This window comes from Amborella trichopoda, chromosome 8, assembly GCF_054954075.1.
Source record: "Amborella trichopoda isolate Santa Cruz 75 chromosome 8, AtrichopodaSantaCruz75HAP2 v2.0, whole genome shotgun sequence".
Classification (NCBI taxonomy): Eukaryota; Viridiplantae; Streptophyta; class Magnoliopsida; order Amborellales; family Amborellaceae; genus Amborella; species Amborella trichopoda.
In genome coordinates, this window is record NC_142343.1 from 24472854 (window position 1) to 24492384 (window position 19531).

General features: G+C 38.4%; 1 protein-coding gene across 11 annotated transcripts in view; it reads left to right on the forward strand.

Annotated features, from left to right (window-relative positions):
* The first annotated feature begins 520 nt into the window (after nt 1-520).
* IVD (isovaleryl-CoA-dehydrogenase) overlaps nt 521-19531 on the forward strand; it is an 88201-nt gene continuing 69190 nt past the window's right edge. For 4 of the 11 annotated variants that reach the window (XM_006836408.4, XM_088874380.1, XM_020663103.2 and 1 more), the window contains exons 1-3: nt 521-651; nt 3530-3613; nt 3692-3749. In XM_006836408.4, coding sequence (XP_006836471.1) covers nt 538-651; nt 3530-3613; nt 3692-3749 — 256 coding nt within the window. In that variant the 5' untranslated portion in view covers nt 521-537. Of the gene's footprint in view, nt 652-883; nt 1093-3529; nt 3614-3687; nt 3750-19531 lie in introns of those variants that run through there. The other 7 variants (XM_020663102.2, XM_088874382.1, XM_088874379.1 and 4 more) reach the window with 4 other exon arrangements.

Below are 19531 nucleotides of genomic sequence, written 5' to 3' on the forward strand. Positions count from 1 at the left end.
TTGAGAGAGCCGGTTTTGAAGACCTTATGCTTTTATACCTCATTGTGCTTGAGTATGAACTCCCTAGACGGCTAAGCCGACCCTCTAAGTACCACCAAAGCCAGGCTAGATCCATGCCTGGCCCAACCTGATGCCACCCTTATTGGCAAGCCCAAAGCAGGCCAACCCTAGTCTTATCAGCCTATTTGAGTTTAAACCTCCTCAGCTTGTATCAGGCTATAGAGGCCCAAGTCCTAGCTCATCTATGGTGTACTTTCCCATGTCGGGCCTGCCGGCAGTGACTAACAGACTCAAATAAAAAACGAAAAAGAAAAAAAAAAGTATTTGGGACGGCGGCCCGGCTCTGACCCCTCCCTGGTAATCCGGGTCATAGTTTCTTCGGGGTATCACATTTCCCGCCCACCTAAGCCAACATAAAGTGAGAGAGTTGATGATTATCCATTGACGCGTGTAGAAGGGAGAAATTGTTGGGAAGGTATAAGGAGTTAGAGCGATTTGTTGGTCTCTCTTCAAGGAAAAGAAAGGGAACCAGAATAAATGCAGAGGTTGTCATCTTCTTTTAGAGCTGTCGCTCCTCAGTTCCAGATACTGCGCCAGGCCTCCTTGCTGAGATTTTCAACATCTGCACTCTTTGATGATACCCAAAAACAAGTATCCTCTCTTCCCTTCTCCTTGCTTTTTATTTCTCCCATCACTTTTCTGATGACTAGATATAGGTTTTTTTTCTTTTCCCTGATTCTAAGCAAATGAAACTAAATATGGAAAGATCTCATGTTTTGTTAATTTTTAGCTCTTTAATCCTTTTTTTTTTTGTTTATTATTATGTGCAATGTGAGGACAGGAAAGCTGGATATTTTCAATATTTTCGTTTATGGTGTTTCAGATTAATACAGAAGAAAGGGTGGGGTTCCATTGAATAAGAGTTGGGATATACTTTCATTCATTTTCTGTCTATTATGTTTCCTACCAGTTTATGGGTGCCCACTGAAATCGGAGACGTGGAGATGATCAGTGAGCTGCTTTACATTAGTGCGCTAACATTTATATTAGGAAAGAGGAATCAAGCCTATTTTCGATAAGCTGGAGTTGCAGGTGTCTCACTTAATCCATTAAATAATTTAAAGGATTATAAACTTGGGGTTCCTCGGATCCAATATTTTTCCTTTTTTGATTAAAAAACTTGGTCAGCTGAGAGTCTTTGTATACGAGGAGTTCAATCCAGAAGAAGTATAGAGTTTGATCAAGTAAATGGCCTTTCAGTTTTTGAGTACCTTATTTATAATGGGCTATAGTCATTTAAAGAACAAAAATACTTAAACTTGTAAGTCACAAGTGCGGTTCTAAAAATCTACAGATCGGCCAAGAACTCATCAACTGGACAAACCACGTTTGGTGTTTGGGAGGCATACATCTTATGATAGTTATATTTGTACATTGTCCTCTGTGTAAGGTTGTTTTAGTCGTTCGTACCACATATATTGTGTATATAAGGGAAAATCCATATGCAGTATAAATATGTATGTGATTCAGAATTCTGCCCAAGCTTTTCTGAATCTTAACATGGTATCAGGGCTAAGCTTGCATGCAAAACTCTAATCTGTCCACATATGTAATGAAAAATCAGTTCAGTGTACAAACATCATTTAATATTCTGTGGGTAATAAATTTTTGACATCGGGTCACAAATCTGAGTGTGGTTATATTTCAAAATCATAGATTTGCGATTGGCAGTACTGTAGCAAATCTGTAGCAATCACTGTAGTGGTACTATGGTAATATGCTAAGAATCAAAGAAACTCGGAGAAAATTCTCATTGATTAGAATTAGGGATCAGTCCCATATATACAGCTGGCTAGGTTGTACAAAGTGCATAAATACTCCTATAGACTAATTATTATGAAGCTACCTTCAAACTAATCAATAAATGACACAGACTAAATTACAAGACAAATATGCATCTTATATTTCCCACCTCAAACTGGTGCAATCAATAGAAATCTGTGAAAGTTTGTTCATAAAATAATCATGTTGCTGTTTAGGAATAACTTTGGTAAACAGGTTAGCAAGTTGATCTTTAGAAGAAATATAAAGGAGAGTAAGATGGCCATAGGGAAATATTTCTCGAATGGAATGATAATCGGCCTCCATATACTTGGTCCAATCATGAAATACAAGATTGATGGCAATCCCATACACATTGATACCATCCCCATGGAGAGGCATAGATGACAAACAAGGGGCACCTAAATGAAAGAGAAGCATGAGAATCCATACAATCTCAACAGAGGCAGATGGCATTGCATGATGTAAAGCTTTGGCTGTTGATTTGGAAAATACATCTTCTTTCATGCTTTGCACCTTTGCCAAGAAACAAGTGAATCAACATGAAAAATACAATACCTTATATTCGATTGAGTGTGTGGACAGCAGGTCTAAGTAAGGCCAGCAAATCCTACCGGTTGAAGATCAGAGGATGCTAAGAAAAGAGTCCATGAACAAGTTTGTATTGAATAAAGTGAACGATTAGATTTCCAACAACCATTTTAGTTGCTTGAGGAGCCTAAACAAATTGGCGGACATAATTAATTGCATTATTGATATTTATCCTGTTAATATTGAAATATTGCATCCACAAACTAATGGCTGGTATGGAATTGGATCAGATAGCAAGTCCCATCAGATGCAGATAAATGAACATTAAGTTCTACTGGGGTATCTACAATCTTAGAGTCAATGAAGTTAGCTTAGGTAATGAGGTTCACGAGCATACCAGCATTGAGTGACTTTGATCACTCAGAGCCAACCAAGTAATCTTTAGACCAAGAAAATATGATAAAAATCCCATGTTAGTTGTTTGAAACTGCTGCTGTAAAATGTGTCTCATTTAAAAAGTAGTTTCTTTATCATAAGCCAATCTGAGTCTTTTAAAAGAGGGATACTATTCCCTGCTGGAATCAAATTTTTTGCTGTAAAATCTCAAAAATCAGGAACTTAGTTCCCATTTTGAAGTGTCTTTGGGCCCTCTTACAAGCCATTGAAACCAGACTTTTAATTTTTGGAATTAAAAAAGTTATCCTTTTAATTTTTATTTTACATTCAAGTCTCACTTTTTTAGATTTTTTATTCCCATTGTACCCTTGGTTTGGACATTTAATGACGGAACCGGGGTGGGGACTTGAACGTAAAATAGAAGAAAAATTAAGACTATTTTTTATTCATGAAAATTAAATGGGACTAGAGCATAAATTATACCCCATTGACTGTTTTTCCTTTTCTAAATGCATGTTTTCAGCTCATCTTCATTAGTTATAGATTCATGAGACAAATCAGACAATTTTTATTGCTTGAAGGTACTTTCAATTCTTATTGATTAAACGCACAATATGATCCGTTAATTGTCAAAAACTGATCATAATTTGTCAATTTTTTTCATCATCATTCTAGTAGCTGCCCGAATTCTTCATCTACTTTTCGTTGATTATATCTTAGATTTTTAAACTTTCTTGACGTATGGCATTGGCATTTTCAGTTCAAAGAAAGTGTTGCGCAGTTCGCACAAGAAAACATTGCTCCCCATGCTTCTAAGATTGATGCAACCAACAATTTTCCAAAGGTTGTAAGAGAATACAAATATTGAATTGCAGTATGAAACTTGTTTGCAGTATTTTTGTGATTAATTTCTTTTAGACAGGATGTCAACTTGTGGAAGCTTATGGGTGATTTCAACCTGCATGGAATTACTGCCCCTGGTATTTTTTTAAGCTGTGATTTAAATTTCAGAATATACAATGGATGTGTACTTTTGTGATCTTATTTTTGTGATTTTCATTGGTGTGCTTTGTACTTATTACTAGCTTACAAGGAATTCGTATGTAAATTGGGGTATGTTTCTTGGGTTTGTTGAGTGATTGTTGGAGGAAGTATCATAAACTTCATTTGTGTACTTGTGATGTAGAATTATATAATAGCAGTGTGTAAAACGTTGCCTTCCTAGGTACCTAGTTGGGTGAGAGCTTCGGGTCTATTGCCTAGGAGTAGGTGTTAAAATATCACCTTGAGTACTTGAGAGGGAAGAACAAGTTGTGGCATAGATAGAGATGGATAGAGTGGAAGCCAAAGGAGAATACATGACCACCTAATTCGTTTTTGAGTGAAGGGCTGCTATATTGTTTTTAATCCTAATTAATTGATTGTTAGTTAAGGGTACAAATAAACCCAAAATTATATATCTATCCTTTACAATGAACATGAACAAAAAATAAACGAATAAGTTAAGGCGGTATACAAAATTTGTAATATACCTCTGACCAGTTAGGACCAACACTCCCCCTCAAGTTGTCCATTTTGTTTTACCATGTACTAGTTGTCCTTCAAATGCTGATGCCATTCCTTTGATAACCCTTTTATAAGTATGTCTGCTACTTGCTATTTGATCTTCTGTGCCTATGAACCTAGATATACTTTGCTATTTGATATGCACTGTGTGGAATCTTTGATTTGCATACATTGTTTGTTTCTGCCATTTGGAACTTCCTCTCCTATGTATTCATAGTTTATTCCAATTGTTCCTACTGGAAATCATTGGTCTCAATATTGGTAAATTGTGATCTAGATGCCTACACTCAACACCTAATCACAAACATGTAATGCACAATCAGGCATAAAAAGCTTAAGTTAATTAAAGCAAGAATAAAAAAATCAAACAAAGACTGTTTTGTTGACATTAATAGCAAGAAGCTAGTTTTACTAGGAGCATATTTCAAGTTTAGATTGATTGAAAGAAGAAAAGTTGCTAAAAGAGAACGACGTGGTCAATGGAACAATAGTGAATGTCGGAAATTCAATAGGATGATCGTATCGTTATCCATAGGATGTCAAGTGTCTGGATCAATTCATCGTCATCATCACCATCATCATCATCTGAGCGTTATCTCAACAATTTGGGGTTGGCTACATGAATCATGTTCTGTCATTCCGTCTTATCAAGGGCCATAACTTCAGTCAGGCCATAAGTCTCTATATCTCTTCTCACTACTTCTATCCATGTTCTTTTGGGTTTCCCCTTCCCTTGTTGAGCTTTCCACTTGAACCAAAACACCCCTCCTAACTGGTGCTGTTTTAGGTCGACGCTACATATAGCCAGACCACCAAATCTACTTTCTCTTATTGCCTATGGAGCTACCCTGAGTTCCCTCTAATGTATTCATTTTGAATCATATATTTTCTTACCTTGCCATTCATCCATCTCAACAGTCTCATCTCAACTATATTCATTGTATGGATATGTTGTTTCTTGACCATAAAACATGGCTGGTCTTACAGCCGTCCTATAGAACTTCTTCTTAAGTTTCATTGGTATATAATGATTGCATAAAACTCTAGAAGCACATTTCCATTTCATCCACCCAACTCTAATTCTATGCGCGAGATCTTTCTCAATCTCTTCATTCTCATGTATTAAGTGTTCAGATCAATTGGAAGTTTGACTTTATTAGAGTGACTCATTTTCAAGTGATATCTACATTGTGCTCCTATACTTTATGGAATTTTATATATAAGGATTGTCACATTGTTAGAGGCATGTTTATGAAAGGTTCCGGAATCCTTATTGACAACCTAGTAGCTCCTGGATGCATTAATGTGAGATATGGAAGTATGGTTAGAGGCATTATTTGGAAATGGGTTTTGGAGTTAGGTGGTTGATGTGAATCTGTAGTTAGAAAAAAACATGATTTCTATAAAAGAACTAATGGGTTGATTTGAAACTAAAAGGAAGCTAACAAGCCTAGCTTCAATGGCTCTACAAAATTCACGAGAATTCAAGGAAACAGTAACTCAAATTTGAACCAAAATCCTAACTTAACACCTATTTGTAGACTTTATTGAGACATGCTAATCCTAATCCAATGTAGTTAGAATTCCCAATTAAAATTAGACTCGAACTTGACACTTTTGCAATTGATGATAAAAGACAGACTCGTCCTAAAAATAACCCTAAAGAAATACCTTGACTTTGCATAGGCATAAGTCTTTGCTCTGATATCGAAATTGCTATTATGGACTTATTTCGGAAATTGAAGCATAAGATTTTCCCTTGCAAACCAGGCTGAGAATGCCTCTAAAGGCATGAATGCCGGCCTTGATGTTTGGTGTGAATTGCTAGAGCATTATTCTCCGTTGGTTAGAGAGAACTCGCCCCTCAGGTCTTCCATGAGTTTCTTGAAGGCTTCTGCATCTATTTTCTTTTTTTCTTCCTCTGAAATTCGTGCACTCTCTAACTCAGGTTGCCTTTCCATTAGACCAAATACTGATTGTAGAAACCATGATGGGTAGTAATGATTCGATTGTCCAGAACCTTTTGGACCCGATTATGAACTGCTTAAGTATCTGCACTTTCCATTCAGCAACCTCTACATCAATAGGCTCTCCATGATACTCATGCAGATCAGAGACATTAAATATAACAAACATTCCATTTCCATCTCGATGCTCAAATTTGTATGCATTAATGCCAATCTTCTAATGCACACAACAAGGACCAATCTTTTTGTACTAGAGCTTGTGATATGTTCAACTAGGAATTCTCATCTATGGCACACCATCACTAAATCACCCTTTGAATTCCTTTTGGTGTCGGTATTTATTAACATTAGCCTTGTACTTGTAACTTTCTTGAAGCTTTTCTTGTACTTGCTGATGAATCTTTAGCAGATGGTCAACTAAGACTTCATTGTCATTACTTGCTTTTTCTTTGGTGGAGGCATCAACCAGCACTTATTCAGAGATCGCCTGATACATGACCTCAAATGGTGGCTTGTGGACTGATTGATCTTCTTTTTCCAAACAAGTTCCGCTTGTGGCAGAATTTGATGCCATTGTGAAGGCTCGTCTCCTACGAGGCTCCTCAATAGATTTTCCAAGCTTTTGTTAACAACCCCAGCTTGTCTATCAGTCTGCAGATGATATGCACTACTGCACCAAAGCTAAATGCCAAACTTCTTCCATAGGATATGCCAGAAAAGACTCATGAACCTTGTGCCTTTGACTGAAGTTATAGTCTTGGGCATACCATGAAGATGAACCACCGCCTTGAAGATCAACTTAACTGAGTAAAATGTGGCTTCTTTCAAAATCTGTCCACAACCACAAATATGGAATCTGAACTGTTGGCTTTGCGGGTTGTATGGGGCAGTAGGAATAGGAAGAGGGGAATACAAGCCATTTTTGTAAGACTGACCTTTGGCTAGCTGACATACCCTGCATCTCTCAATCTCTTCTGAGCTTCGGCCAATAATATTTCTCCTCCAACAACGAAATTGTCTTGTCTTGCCCAAAGTTTCGACTAAGACCTCCCCCATGTAGCTCACCAACAATCTGGATGCGAAGAGACCCTTTTGGAATGCATAGTTGACACCCTTTAAGAAGAAATCCATCTTGCAAAGTATAATCAAATGAAGATATGTTTCCTTGCACACATTCCTCAACAATTTTTTAAAAATAAGGGTCAAATCACAGAAAATGGCGAAGAAATTCGTCTTGCAAAATATAATCAAAACAAGATATGTTTCCATGCACATAGTCTTCAACAGTTTTGTAAAAATAAGTTTCAAATCACAGAAACTGGCAAGAGTTTCAAGCAAATAAGATCTCTTTCTTAGGGCATTAGTTACTGCATTCTTATGCCATATCACAAATGTAAATGCCAGCAGATAAGAAATTAATTTTGCATGAGGCCTGTTCAATTTCTTTGGAGCGCTAAACAATTTCTAGGCCTCATGGTTAGAAAACTGAATAAACTTGCATTGAATTAGATTATGCCTCCAATGAAATTAAGCCTAAACAATAGCATAAAATTCCACAACATAGGTAGAGTACCTATCCATTGGTTCATTCAACTTTTCACTGAAAAAGGCTGTGGGCCTCCTCCTTCACTATGGATAGCTCCAATACCCATATGTGAAGCTTCACACTCCACCTGAAAATCTTCTCAAAATATGCAATGCCATAACACGTGTCCTCGTCATTTTTGCTTTCACAAGCTTAAAGTTTTGCTTCCTTTGTCCACTCTAAGGGCCCTTTCTTCTTTCAATTCATTATAGGTACAATGATACTGCTAAAATTTCTGATAAATATTTTATCAAATGTAACTAAACCATGGAAACTCTTCACCTCACCCATTGTTTTCGGTGTAGCCCATAGTCGTTGGGAGCGGAAGCGGTGTGGGTGTGGGTGTGGGTGTGGGTGTGGGTGCGGGTGCGGGAGCCTAGGACCTTGGTTGAAGCTCCCTACCCTTGGAGCGCTTAAGATTGCTGCTTAGGGAGTGACTTGGGAGTGATCTCCTATCTATATATGCACTACATGTATATGGGAGTGAAGGGGGAACACCCCATAGTATATAGATTTGTGTGTGCGCATGCATGTGTGCGTGTGGGTGTGGGGGTATGTGTGTGGGGGTCTCTGCGTGTGTGTGTGTGTGCCCATGGTGTCCTCAATTATTACTATGTTATTACAATTACCTGAACGATAAATCATAAATGTATGTGTATGCATATACTTACAAGTACGTCCTATCAAATTTTCCAGAAGTGATATTTTAAATCTAAAAGAATAAATGATCAATCTTTTAACATTATTAATATACTGAACACATGCTAATAATAACTTTATTGCTAGAAAATCCCATTAAAAGTTATGAAATCTAAATAAAGAGTACACAAAGTCTATAGATCTAAGAATACAAATGATAGTTAACCTTTCAAAAAAAAAAAAAAAGAATACAAGTGAAAGACATAAGAAAGTCACGAAATCTAGACATAGATTTTCTATTATAAAAAGAATAATTTATACAAAATTAAAGAGGCATTTTGTGTTAAAAAATGAAATGTACGAAATCTTAATAATTAAAAATCAAGGAAAAGTTTTTAGGAAAAAGATTTAAAGTGAGATATAATGAATACATTTTATGATATTAAATTGATTATTTAAGAAATGAAAGACAAAGGGAATAAGACAGTCAAAGAAAATATTTTCTACTATAAAGAAAAATCTTTAAATGAAAACTTAAGAGAATAAATACATTATTGAAAATGTCATTATTTTCATATACTTTCGAATAATATAATATGAAAACGTCATCCATTGAATACACTCTTGAATGGTAGGAAAGACATTTTGAGTAAAAAAAATATAATGTACACAAATTTTAATAATTAAACATTAAGGAAAAGATTTTAAGGAAGATTTGAAGTGAGATACAATAAATGCATGAAATGACACAAAAGGCATCGTGAAATCCAAGAAAAGATTTTTTTATTATAAATTACAAATTTTAAATGAAAGTGAAGAGAGAAAAAGCAAATATATAAATAATTCCATCATTAAAATACACTTTGAAATGATATAAAATAATGAAAGTCATAAATTATATAGACAATTTGGAGTGGATTAAGATCCTTTGCACCCAAGGATCAAGTTCCCCTTAAGTTAAGAATCGAGATCCCAAGAGGCAAGGATCAAGATCCCTTGATGGGAGGAAACGAGTACCACTCGGGCTCCAGCTCTGGGATTACTGGATCGAGAGTCCAAGAGGGGATCACCACCCCTTGGAATATATCTCAAAATCAATTTTTAAGAAAGCCTTAGATTACGATAATATATCTAACATATCATCAAGATGAGGAATAGGAAGCGGTATTTTATTGTAATTTTATTAAGTCTTGCTATCCACATGCATACACTATGAGCCATCTTTATTTGGTGTTAGACGGGCAGGAATTGCACATGGACTCAAACTCTCCCGAATGAATCCCTTATTCAACAACTCAATTACCTGCCTATGCAATTGTTCATGTTCTTTGGGGTTCATACGATAATATGGAAAGTTATGAAGAGTAGCATCAGGGATCAAATCAATACAATGTTGAATATCTCTCATGGGGGTAAACTATGATGCAAATCCTTAGGCATAACATCCCCAAATTCCTTAATAAAAGGCATAACAGGGGTAGGAATAGAAATAAAACATGAATTATCCTTTTCTACCAAAGCATACGTAACCCCTTTGCTCTCATCAAGAAACATGTTTAAAGAGAGTATAACCTCTCTTCCCCCTTCTTGGGTTCAGACTCATTATCTTCTTATGCAGGAGAAAATAACAACCAGAATAATAATAAAAAAAAAAAGAAAAACAGTTGAGAGAATAAACCCTCTCTCATGGTCAGCAAGGGAATTCAGCCCAAAAACAAGGTCTGCAAGGGAATCCAGCCCAAAAACAAAGTTTGCAAGGGAATCCACCCCAAAAGATCTTATCACAAGATCAACTTTATTCAACTCTCTCTGATCATTCTCTGATTTGCTTACAATGAGGGACCTCTCCATTTAAATAAACTTTAGAAGAAAAACCCACAAAGATAATTCTCTCTCTCTCTCTCTTCTACGTACTTTCCCTAATTTTATCTTTCCTCAGTATTTTCTCTCTCAAGTACCACCTAAACTCTCTCCCTATTTTCTGTCTTAGCAAAATATCACCTCTCCCTATAACTCATGCGTTTTCCCTTATCATCTCTCCCTAAAAGTCATGCACTTTCCCTTATCTTTCGCTCCACGTATATCTCTCTATGTCCTCTCAAATCTCTCACTAAATCTAAGATAAGCCTAAAAAATCGAACTCACACCAAGATTTACCTTTCCAAAAAAATCATGCTACCCATTCCTAAAAAGATAAATTCAAAAAATAATAAAATTACAATTCCTAATTTTTATTTGCATCATTCTCACTGGGTTGGGAGAAGCTCGACCTCAAGCTTGAAGCCAATCACCCTCTACTAATTGGTTATGTAATCCCACCATGCACCTTGAAACCTTTTCTTCAATTTCTTCATTAAACTGATTTATCGAATGCTTCGTGCTTATCTTGAAGTAGAACACATTGATTTCGGGCTCAATCTTGATTTTTGCTTTAGATTTAGTTGGTTGGATTTCAAATATTACATCACACATATCTTCTTCCTTATAATTGATTTTCAAAATTTATTCTTTTTCTTCGCAATTGATATTGGAAATTTCTTGCACATCGGTGTTGCCTTTTGTATCGAGACCTACCTGTTCATATTCTTCTTCCTCTTGTTCTGATTGCAATCTATGAAATACATCTCGTAGACAATTTTCAACTACTTTGCTAGTGCTCTTTACTAGGTCTTCTTTGATTCTTTCAAATCTTTGATCCAATCGCTGCCACCGCTGATTCATGTCACGAACTTTGCTTCAAGCATCTTCTAAGATCTTAAGGCTCTCCATATCAACATGGATCTTACGGCTCTGATACCAACTGAGGCAAGGAGAAAATAACAACCAGAATTTAAAAAAAAAAGAAAAGAAAGAAAAATAGTTGAGAGAATAAACCCTCTCTCAAGGTCTGCAAGGGAATCCACCCCAAAAACATGGTCTGCAAGGGAATCCACCCAAAAAATAAAGTCTGTAAGGGAATCCACCCCAAAAGCATGGTCTGCAAGGGAATCCACCCAAAAAATAAAGTCTGCAAGGGAATCCACCCCAAAAGGTCTTATCACAAGATCAACTTTATTCAACCCTCTCTGATCATTCTCTGATCTGTTTACAATGAGGGACCTCTCCCTTTAAATAAACTTTGAAAGAAAAACCCACAAAGATAATTCTCTCTTCTACGTACTTTCCCTAATTTTATCTCTTCCCTATTTTCTCTCTCTCTCTCTTTCCCTATTTTCTCTCTTGACGAAATATCATCTCTCCCTAAAAATCATGCACTTTCCTTTATCATCTCTCCCTAAAAGTCACGCACTTTCCCTTATCTTTCTCTCCATGCATATCTCTCTATTTCCTCTCAAAAATCTTACTAAATCTAAGATAAGCTTAAAAAATCTAACTCATATCAAGATTTACCTTTTCTAACAAATCATGCTACCCATTCCTAAAAAGATAAATTTAAAAAATAATAAAATTACATTTCCTAATTTTTATCGGCATCATCTTCCTATATGGTAGCAGGGTAAGTTCAACTCATCTTCCAAAAAGTATACGTATTGTGTTTTCCATGTGTACCTAAGCGGTCATATTGCCATAGTATATGACATGCATCTATAGGTAACACATCACACTGTACAGACATAAGTTTTTCCCATAGAAAAACTTATTCAAACATCTAGAATTAACAGGGGTTTTGTTACCTCTTTTGAACCTCAAATATTTCGTTTGGTTGAGGATGCTTCTCACACATCAATTTCATCTTGTCCGCCATCTTATATGATACCAAAATGCCGAAATAGATGTGTCCCACCCTGCCTTTTAGGGCGCTGCCTTTTAGGGCGCTCAAAAGATTGATGTCCAAGCTCGCTATAATTAAAGAACTTAGGTCCTTGCTCTCAAATTTGAAGAGGCTTATTCATAGTCGGGGCTTTACTTTTTGATGCATCAGTATTCTAAGAACTAGAGCCAATTTCTTCTCAATTCTAGTTTACCTTACACCATATTTGAATGGAGACTGCTCCATTACCAAACAAATAATTTATAGGTCCCCTCTTCTATATTGTCGCAACTTTTAAGGCTAACTGATATGCTACTTCAAGACTAATAATTTTGTATAAAGTTAGTTCATCTTGAATTTGCAATTTTAGACCACATACATACCTCGCAACTAGTTGATGATCACTTTTGTTAATCTCGGTCCTACTCATCAAGAGATAGAAGTCATAGGTGAATTCTTGCATGCTTAGTTCTTTTTGTTGTAAATGGTGAAATCTTTGATATATGATCTGTGCATAATCTCATAATCTACATGGGCAAACTTCTCCCAAGACAACTTTATCGAGTAAGTCCTGATTTTCTCTTTCCTTTCTAAATTTATTTGCCTGTAATTGTTGCCACCTGATTAGAGCATGACCCTTTTTACTTCTTTTCTTTTGGTAATTCATTCCATTCAAAGAAGCTTTCCACTATAGCAAGCCAATCTAATAAATTATAGACTGCGATCTACCTAGAAAAGAAGAACGACCTGAATGTCTGAATTGATCCTTCTAGTGCTCGAACCAAGCAATCTTGTAATAAGGAGTTGACTCTCTCCTAGTTATGGAATCGGTTCACTTTCTTGGCCTCAGATCCATCATTGTTATTGAGACAAAATGTCCTCATTCAGAGCGGGTGGGATGCTGCACTTGAAGCACCAATTTGATGTCTCTCCTCATCAGATTCTCAAAATCGTCATGTGTTGGTATAACTTTGCCATCTTGGCTGTGACCATCATGTCTTCCTCTAGCTGTCATTGCGAAATTTCAACTGGTCTATCGGTGCTTTGGGAGAGAAGACTTGCTCCTGATACCAGATAATGCAGATTCATACTAGAAAAAAACACAGATTTCATCAAAGCAAGATGATGAATTCATTCGAAACTAAAAAGAAGGTAACAAGTCTACCTTCAACACCTCTATAGAATTCTCAAGAATTCAAGGAAACAGTGTTTCTAAACAATAACTCAATTTGACAAAACCCTAACGTAAACCCTATTTATAGACTTTAACTGAGTTCTTAGTCATAATTCTAATGTAATTAGAACTGCCAATGAAAATTGGGCTTGAACTTGCACATTTGCCCTTAACGAAATAAGTTAAGACCAACTTGTCCTGCAACTAACCCTGACTTTGCATAGGCTTAACTTTTCGCTCATATGTCAAAATTGCTATTATGACCCTATTTTGGAAATAAAAACATAAGCTCTGTAATATCCCAGCAAACCTGGCTGAAAAATTCCTTTAAAGGCTTGAATGCCAGTCCTGAAGTTTGGTGCGCATTGAACAACATTGGATGCAGGGGTGTACCATGGTTTCGTTCTGTTTGTTCATAAATGGTACCAGTAACAACCTCTTCCATAGCTTAAAGGTCTGGGCCTGAGCGGCTACTGTCACCCTTTCTATCAGCTATAGTGGCTTATGCATTTAGTCAAAAAATTGATAGAGTTCACCATGCAAGTCTCTCGTGAGGTTTTTAAGTAATGGGGGCTGGAAGGGAGGTGCGTGGGGGGCTTTGGGTTTGTGGCTTGGTTAGTCCTATGACAATTACATTGCACAAATGATGCATCATTATTTTATGAATCTTTAGATGCTCAAATTTATATACTCCTCCTTAGGTGCTTCTAAAGTTTCTGGTTTACGAGTCAAAATGCAGTAAACCACGATTCGGGTAGAGGATGCAATGTTGACTTCTTTGGCACATCGCCTAGGTTGTAGTGAAATCCAGCTCAGGAGTACTTATCTTGGCCTCCCTCTTTCCTTTGGAAAACCAAGGAAAGCTTCTAGGGATTGGGTTGTCCAACGTTTTGAGAAGGGATTAGATTCTTGGAAATGTAATTATCTCACTTACAGCTCATATTAACCTTATCTAGGTAGCCTTATTTAATCTCCTTCTATACTGCTTGTCTTTATTCAGCATGCCAGGAAGTATTCTAAGGAAATTAGAACAATTACAAAGTGACTGCCTCGTAAGGGCTTTGGCTGAAAACCGTACCACTTTGTTTACTCATCTGGTATCGGGTTTCTTTACCGAAGCGATTGGGGGTCAAGGAATCAGACAGCCAAGATACAGGATCTACGAAAAGATGTTATACAACATAAGCATAGATCAAAACCTTGCTGCTGTGTAGCCAAACATAACATAGGTGGATCAACAATTTCAGTTGCATTACGCAATGTTCAAATGCATTCTGCGGTTATCAGGGGGGGTTGGTACCAAAATCAGCTTTTGGATATATTTCTGGACTGGCTGCAACATAAGGTGTTTGTTTCCCTAATGTTTGCGATTACTATTCATACTACTATGATTCAGTACTTCAGATGCAATGATGAACAGATTGTGTGAAAGCTAATATTCAGACATAATCTTGAAGGTGAAGAGGTTGAAGATCTACATGCTCTGCTAAAGAGCCTAAAAGGGTTTCAACTTGAGGAGAAGATTTATTTGGAGCCCCAGTGCCGGAGGTATATTTTCTGCGAGGTCGTCTTATGCTATTTTAACCATGGCTGCATGAGAAGTAGCTACTGTAAGACGGGCTTTGGTGTTACCGGCTTCCTCTAAATGCCAAGCTTTTGCCTGGGGTATTACGCCTCATACAAAAGTTCTGTGAATAATCTACAAAAACAAGATCTGTCTATTCCCTATTCCTTAACCTGTTTTTCTCCATTGTGGATCCGCATTGACTGTTTGCTCCTAAATTTTGAAATCCTTTGGGTGGTCGTGGGTGAGCCCACCTGTCGGTGACCTTGTTTCAATGATGGTTTCGGCCCTTGATTCCATCTAAGGGTCCAACTTTATGGCATCTAGCTACAGTTTCCATCTTTTGGTCATTATGCGTAGAACGTAACAAGAAAACATTTGAAAGTGGGTCCAGAACCAAATCAGCAATTTGTTTGACATGATGACATTGGTGATAGATTTGGTCTTGATAAGGAAAGTTGGTGTTTAACAATTTCAAATGTTGATGTGCACTGGAAATTGGAGCATCGAACCAAAAAGGGTTAGACAGATGGGTGCTGTCTATTGTGCTTACTGTGATGTTGAATTTTGATGTAAACTCAAGTGATACTGCTGAGCCTGCTGGAATCGTGGCAGCTTTTAGGGAGACACATGGTGCAATTATTCTTACTTTCTTTCGGCTAGCCAGGCCTTGTGGCGCTAGTGACAATGAATCTGTAGTTCTATAGTTCTACTTGCGCCGACCATACACACCAACATTGGGGCCCTTGACAATAGGAGACTCTATGAATATGATTTCATGGGCTAAGAAAGAATCTACATCTCCTTAATGAGTTCTCACGTATTTATGAAGATGAGTGATGATGCTCTTGTGAAAGAGTCATCTTTTTATATATATGGCCGGAGTCCAATCAACTTGCAGAATCTCTAGCACAATTTTGTAAACAGCGGATTCAACTTCTGTTTGGGTTTGTGGCCTTTAAAGTCCAAGAGAGCTTGTATATAAAATCTTTTATAGTGTTTTGTGCACTTCAGTGGGAGTGGACTGTGGCTGATTGACCTAAGGTTGGATTGTCTATAGCCCGGGTCATGTCCAAAACACTTACCCCTGGGCATGTAGCACTAGCATTGAGGGTTTATCGTGAGTCATCCTTTGTTGAGGTCGGAGAGATGGCTAGAGACGTTTGTAGGCCAAGAGAGCTGTATGGTCTCTTATACATGGAAGAAGGGCTTGTGAGAGTGAGGGCCATATCTAAAAGGTGGACTAGGTGACCGGGCAAGTCAATACCGATTAAAATTTTTCTACTCTTTTATACGTGTTGCCACCAGGATCACTTAGAAATGTCCAAAATACAATTTTAACTTAATGACATAGTCAAGACCTCTCACTTGCATGCCATTAAAAGAAAATGTACATCATGTAGAACTGAAAATTACCTAAGGAAGCTATAGAAGCAACAAAAACACGAAGTGTGAAATATTGCGTACCTTGCCTCTGGTTACCCTCAAGGATTTCGTACAACCCAAACTGGGCCTTCTCCACCGATGGCGCACGGGATCTTGCTTCAATAACACACCTTACAATTAGGGAAGCCTAGGCATGAAAATGGTTGTTTGGGATGCCCGAAGGACGCTCTTAAAGTTTTGTCACATCCTGATAAATTTTGATATGATCAGGACGAAATTCGGTCCTCACATCCAGTTCCTATCATGCTAAAAAGGGACCTTATAACTACAATTCTATTTTTGGGGCTTCAAAACAGTATCAGACCACCACCATTACATCTGGAACGTCGAAAAACCCCCCCAGGGACCAAATTTGGGCTCAATCAGATCTTTCAAGACCATTCTGGGGCCAACATACCATAAAAGGGTGGGTTTTACACTATTGCGCTGCAGCCTTGGCGAACCAGTTTTCATTTATGAAAACTGTGTTTTCCCATTTCGGGATGATTTTCAAATGCTCATAACTTGCTCGTTTTAATTGAGTCGAAACAAACTCAAATTTGGATAAAAGCTAGGTCTCGACGACCCGGTCGTTTTGATATATGGCACGCGTCATGATGTGTCCCGAAACGAAAGAATTTCTAGAGAGAAGATGAGCTCGAAAGCTTAAAAATCAGATTTTATACAAGAAGACATCCCAAACTTCATGAAGTCATAACTTGAGATCTGGGTGTCGGATCGTCGCAAAAATAGATCCGTTGCTACTGTATCGTTAAGGGCTACGATTTGGTATGTTTTTTACGCACAATTGGAGGCCGGATAGTGTGATTAAGGTTAAAAAAGGCAAGATTTTCTGGTCGTTGGAATCCCATTTTCTGAAGACTTCCCAAATTTAGAATATGCTCAAACAAAAACCAAATCGGACGAAATTTATTGCAAAATAATCATGACGATGTCCTCTTCAATTTGTGATCAAAATGAGGACACAAAACATCATGAATCGTTCCCGATTGGTGGTCGAAGTTTACGGACTTGATCGGATTTTTGGTTCTTCATGAAAAGTTCGTTTCAAGACGATCAAAGGGCATCAAAATGTTCGTGATAGATCAAGCATTGATTCTACGGTGATTGATTGGCCGAATTACTGCTGCAAGCGTCCGAAAAAGCTCTTGAAGTCTAGCCATGGTAATAGGCTCCTCATGGAGGGATGGTTTTGTCATTTGGTGAAAAGTATAAGGGGTATTTTGGTCATTTTATCCAAAAACGGCATTTTGTTTTAATTCATTTAATATGTAATTTTTCACAATTTGGCTTAGTTTTGAGCATTGCACCCTTGTTTTGTGGTTGCTCTATATAAGTGAGCTTAAGTCAATTTGTAAAGGCGCTTGATCATTTTATGAAAATTTGAGCATTGAAGAGTGAGATGAGTTCATTATTTTGCCTTGCTTCCAAGTGTTCGATCAAGTTGTGAGGAGAGAAAATTTAGGTAGATAGAGAAACTACCCCTAGCCCATACACCCTAGTCCATACACCACACCCTACACCGTAGTCCATACCCCCTACCCTACACCATACACCATACACCCAAGCCTACCCTCCTAGTCCATACACCACACCCCAACCTAGACCTAAACCTAGCCCCTTCTCTCTCGCATGTGCATGCAAGAAGGCCAATGGGGTGCACCTAGGCTAGGACACACCCTGAGCCTACTCTCTCCCCTCTTTCCCCGCTTTCTTCCTTTCTCTCTCTACCACTCTCGTCTTTGCCCAAGGCTCAGGGCCGCCACTGCCATCAGCCCCGTCTCTTCTCTCTTTGCCCTTCTCTTCTCCCCCTGCTCTACATGCCCGTCCCCTCTCTCGTTGCCCTTCTCTTCTCCCCCATTGTTGTGCACGCAAGGCTTAGGGCCCGCCACTGCTAGCGGCCCCGTCTCTTCCTCTTCATCCTTCGTTGCCCTTCCCCTCTTCCTGCTGTAAGCAAGACATAGGGCCGCAACTACCAACGGCCCCGTCTCACCTCCTTTCTTCTTCACTCTTCTTCCCCCCGCTGTCATGTGCACCTCAAGGCCGCACCTATCAGCAACCCCGTCTCTCTCCCCTTCGTTCTTCTCTTTTACCAAAGCTTATGGCCGCACCTTTGTGTAGACTCAGTTCATTCGGCTTGTTCAGCCCCGTCTTCCTCCTTTCCACTTTCCCCCAAAAAGACACGCAGCTGCGCCTAGAGGCGGCCTCACATCCTACTCAATTCTCGTCCCTCTTTCTGCACCCTTCAAACACACGGGCACGTGCCCTATAGCGGACTCACCTTCTCTTGCCCTCGTGTCTTCAACCTCCCCTTTCTCATTTGCACTTGAACTCGTGGCCACTCCTTTGTGCAGACAACCCTCTTTTCCATTCCTTCCTTGCCTTTGCCGCAATAAGCCTACTTTTAGCCGCACAGATCCACAACTCTAACCCCTCACTTTCTTAATACTATGTTGATAACCTCTTTTGTCACTCGAGCATTCAACTTAGTATTTCTTAGAGCTGTTTTAAGAGTTTGAACTCTCATATTGCTACTCTAACTTCCAATCCGTATAGTTGAGTTGAGTTGCGAGAGATATAGGTGCTCTTGCCCTCACTCACTCAGATGGGGTCATCCCGAGTTAGCATCCCATAGAGTTCTCACTCTTTTGAGTGCTCTGATCACTAAGTCTCGTAACACTCGAGTGATTAAGAGCTTCCATCACCCTTCTTTCTTCATCCTCTATTTGCCAACCAGCTCACTCAAATAACGAATTTGAGAGGAGTATTTTACTTGAACCTCCATAGCGATTTTTGAGATAAGGAAGCGAAGTGACGTGTTGAGTTCGAATGGGGTCCGCATCCAAACCGTGCTGTTGGACAGCCGGAGGGCTTCGTAATTGGTCTAAGAGGGTGACTGCACGGGCGTATCCCGAACCCCAAACGGCTAGGTAGGCGTCTAAATGCTTCTTTGTCGATTAAAATCTCTCTCACTGTTGGTTCCTATTCGCATTAAAAAAGAGCACACGTGCACCACCAAGGAGCACGTGGTCCCGTGCGGTTGTTCGAGAGAGGGCCTTGCTCCCCCTCG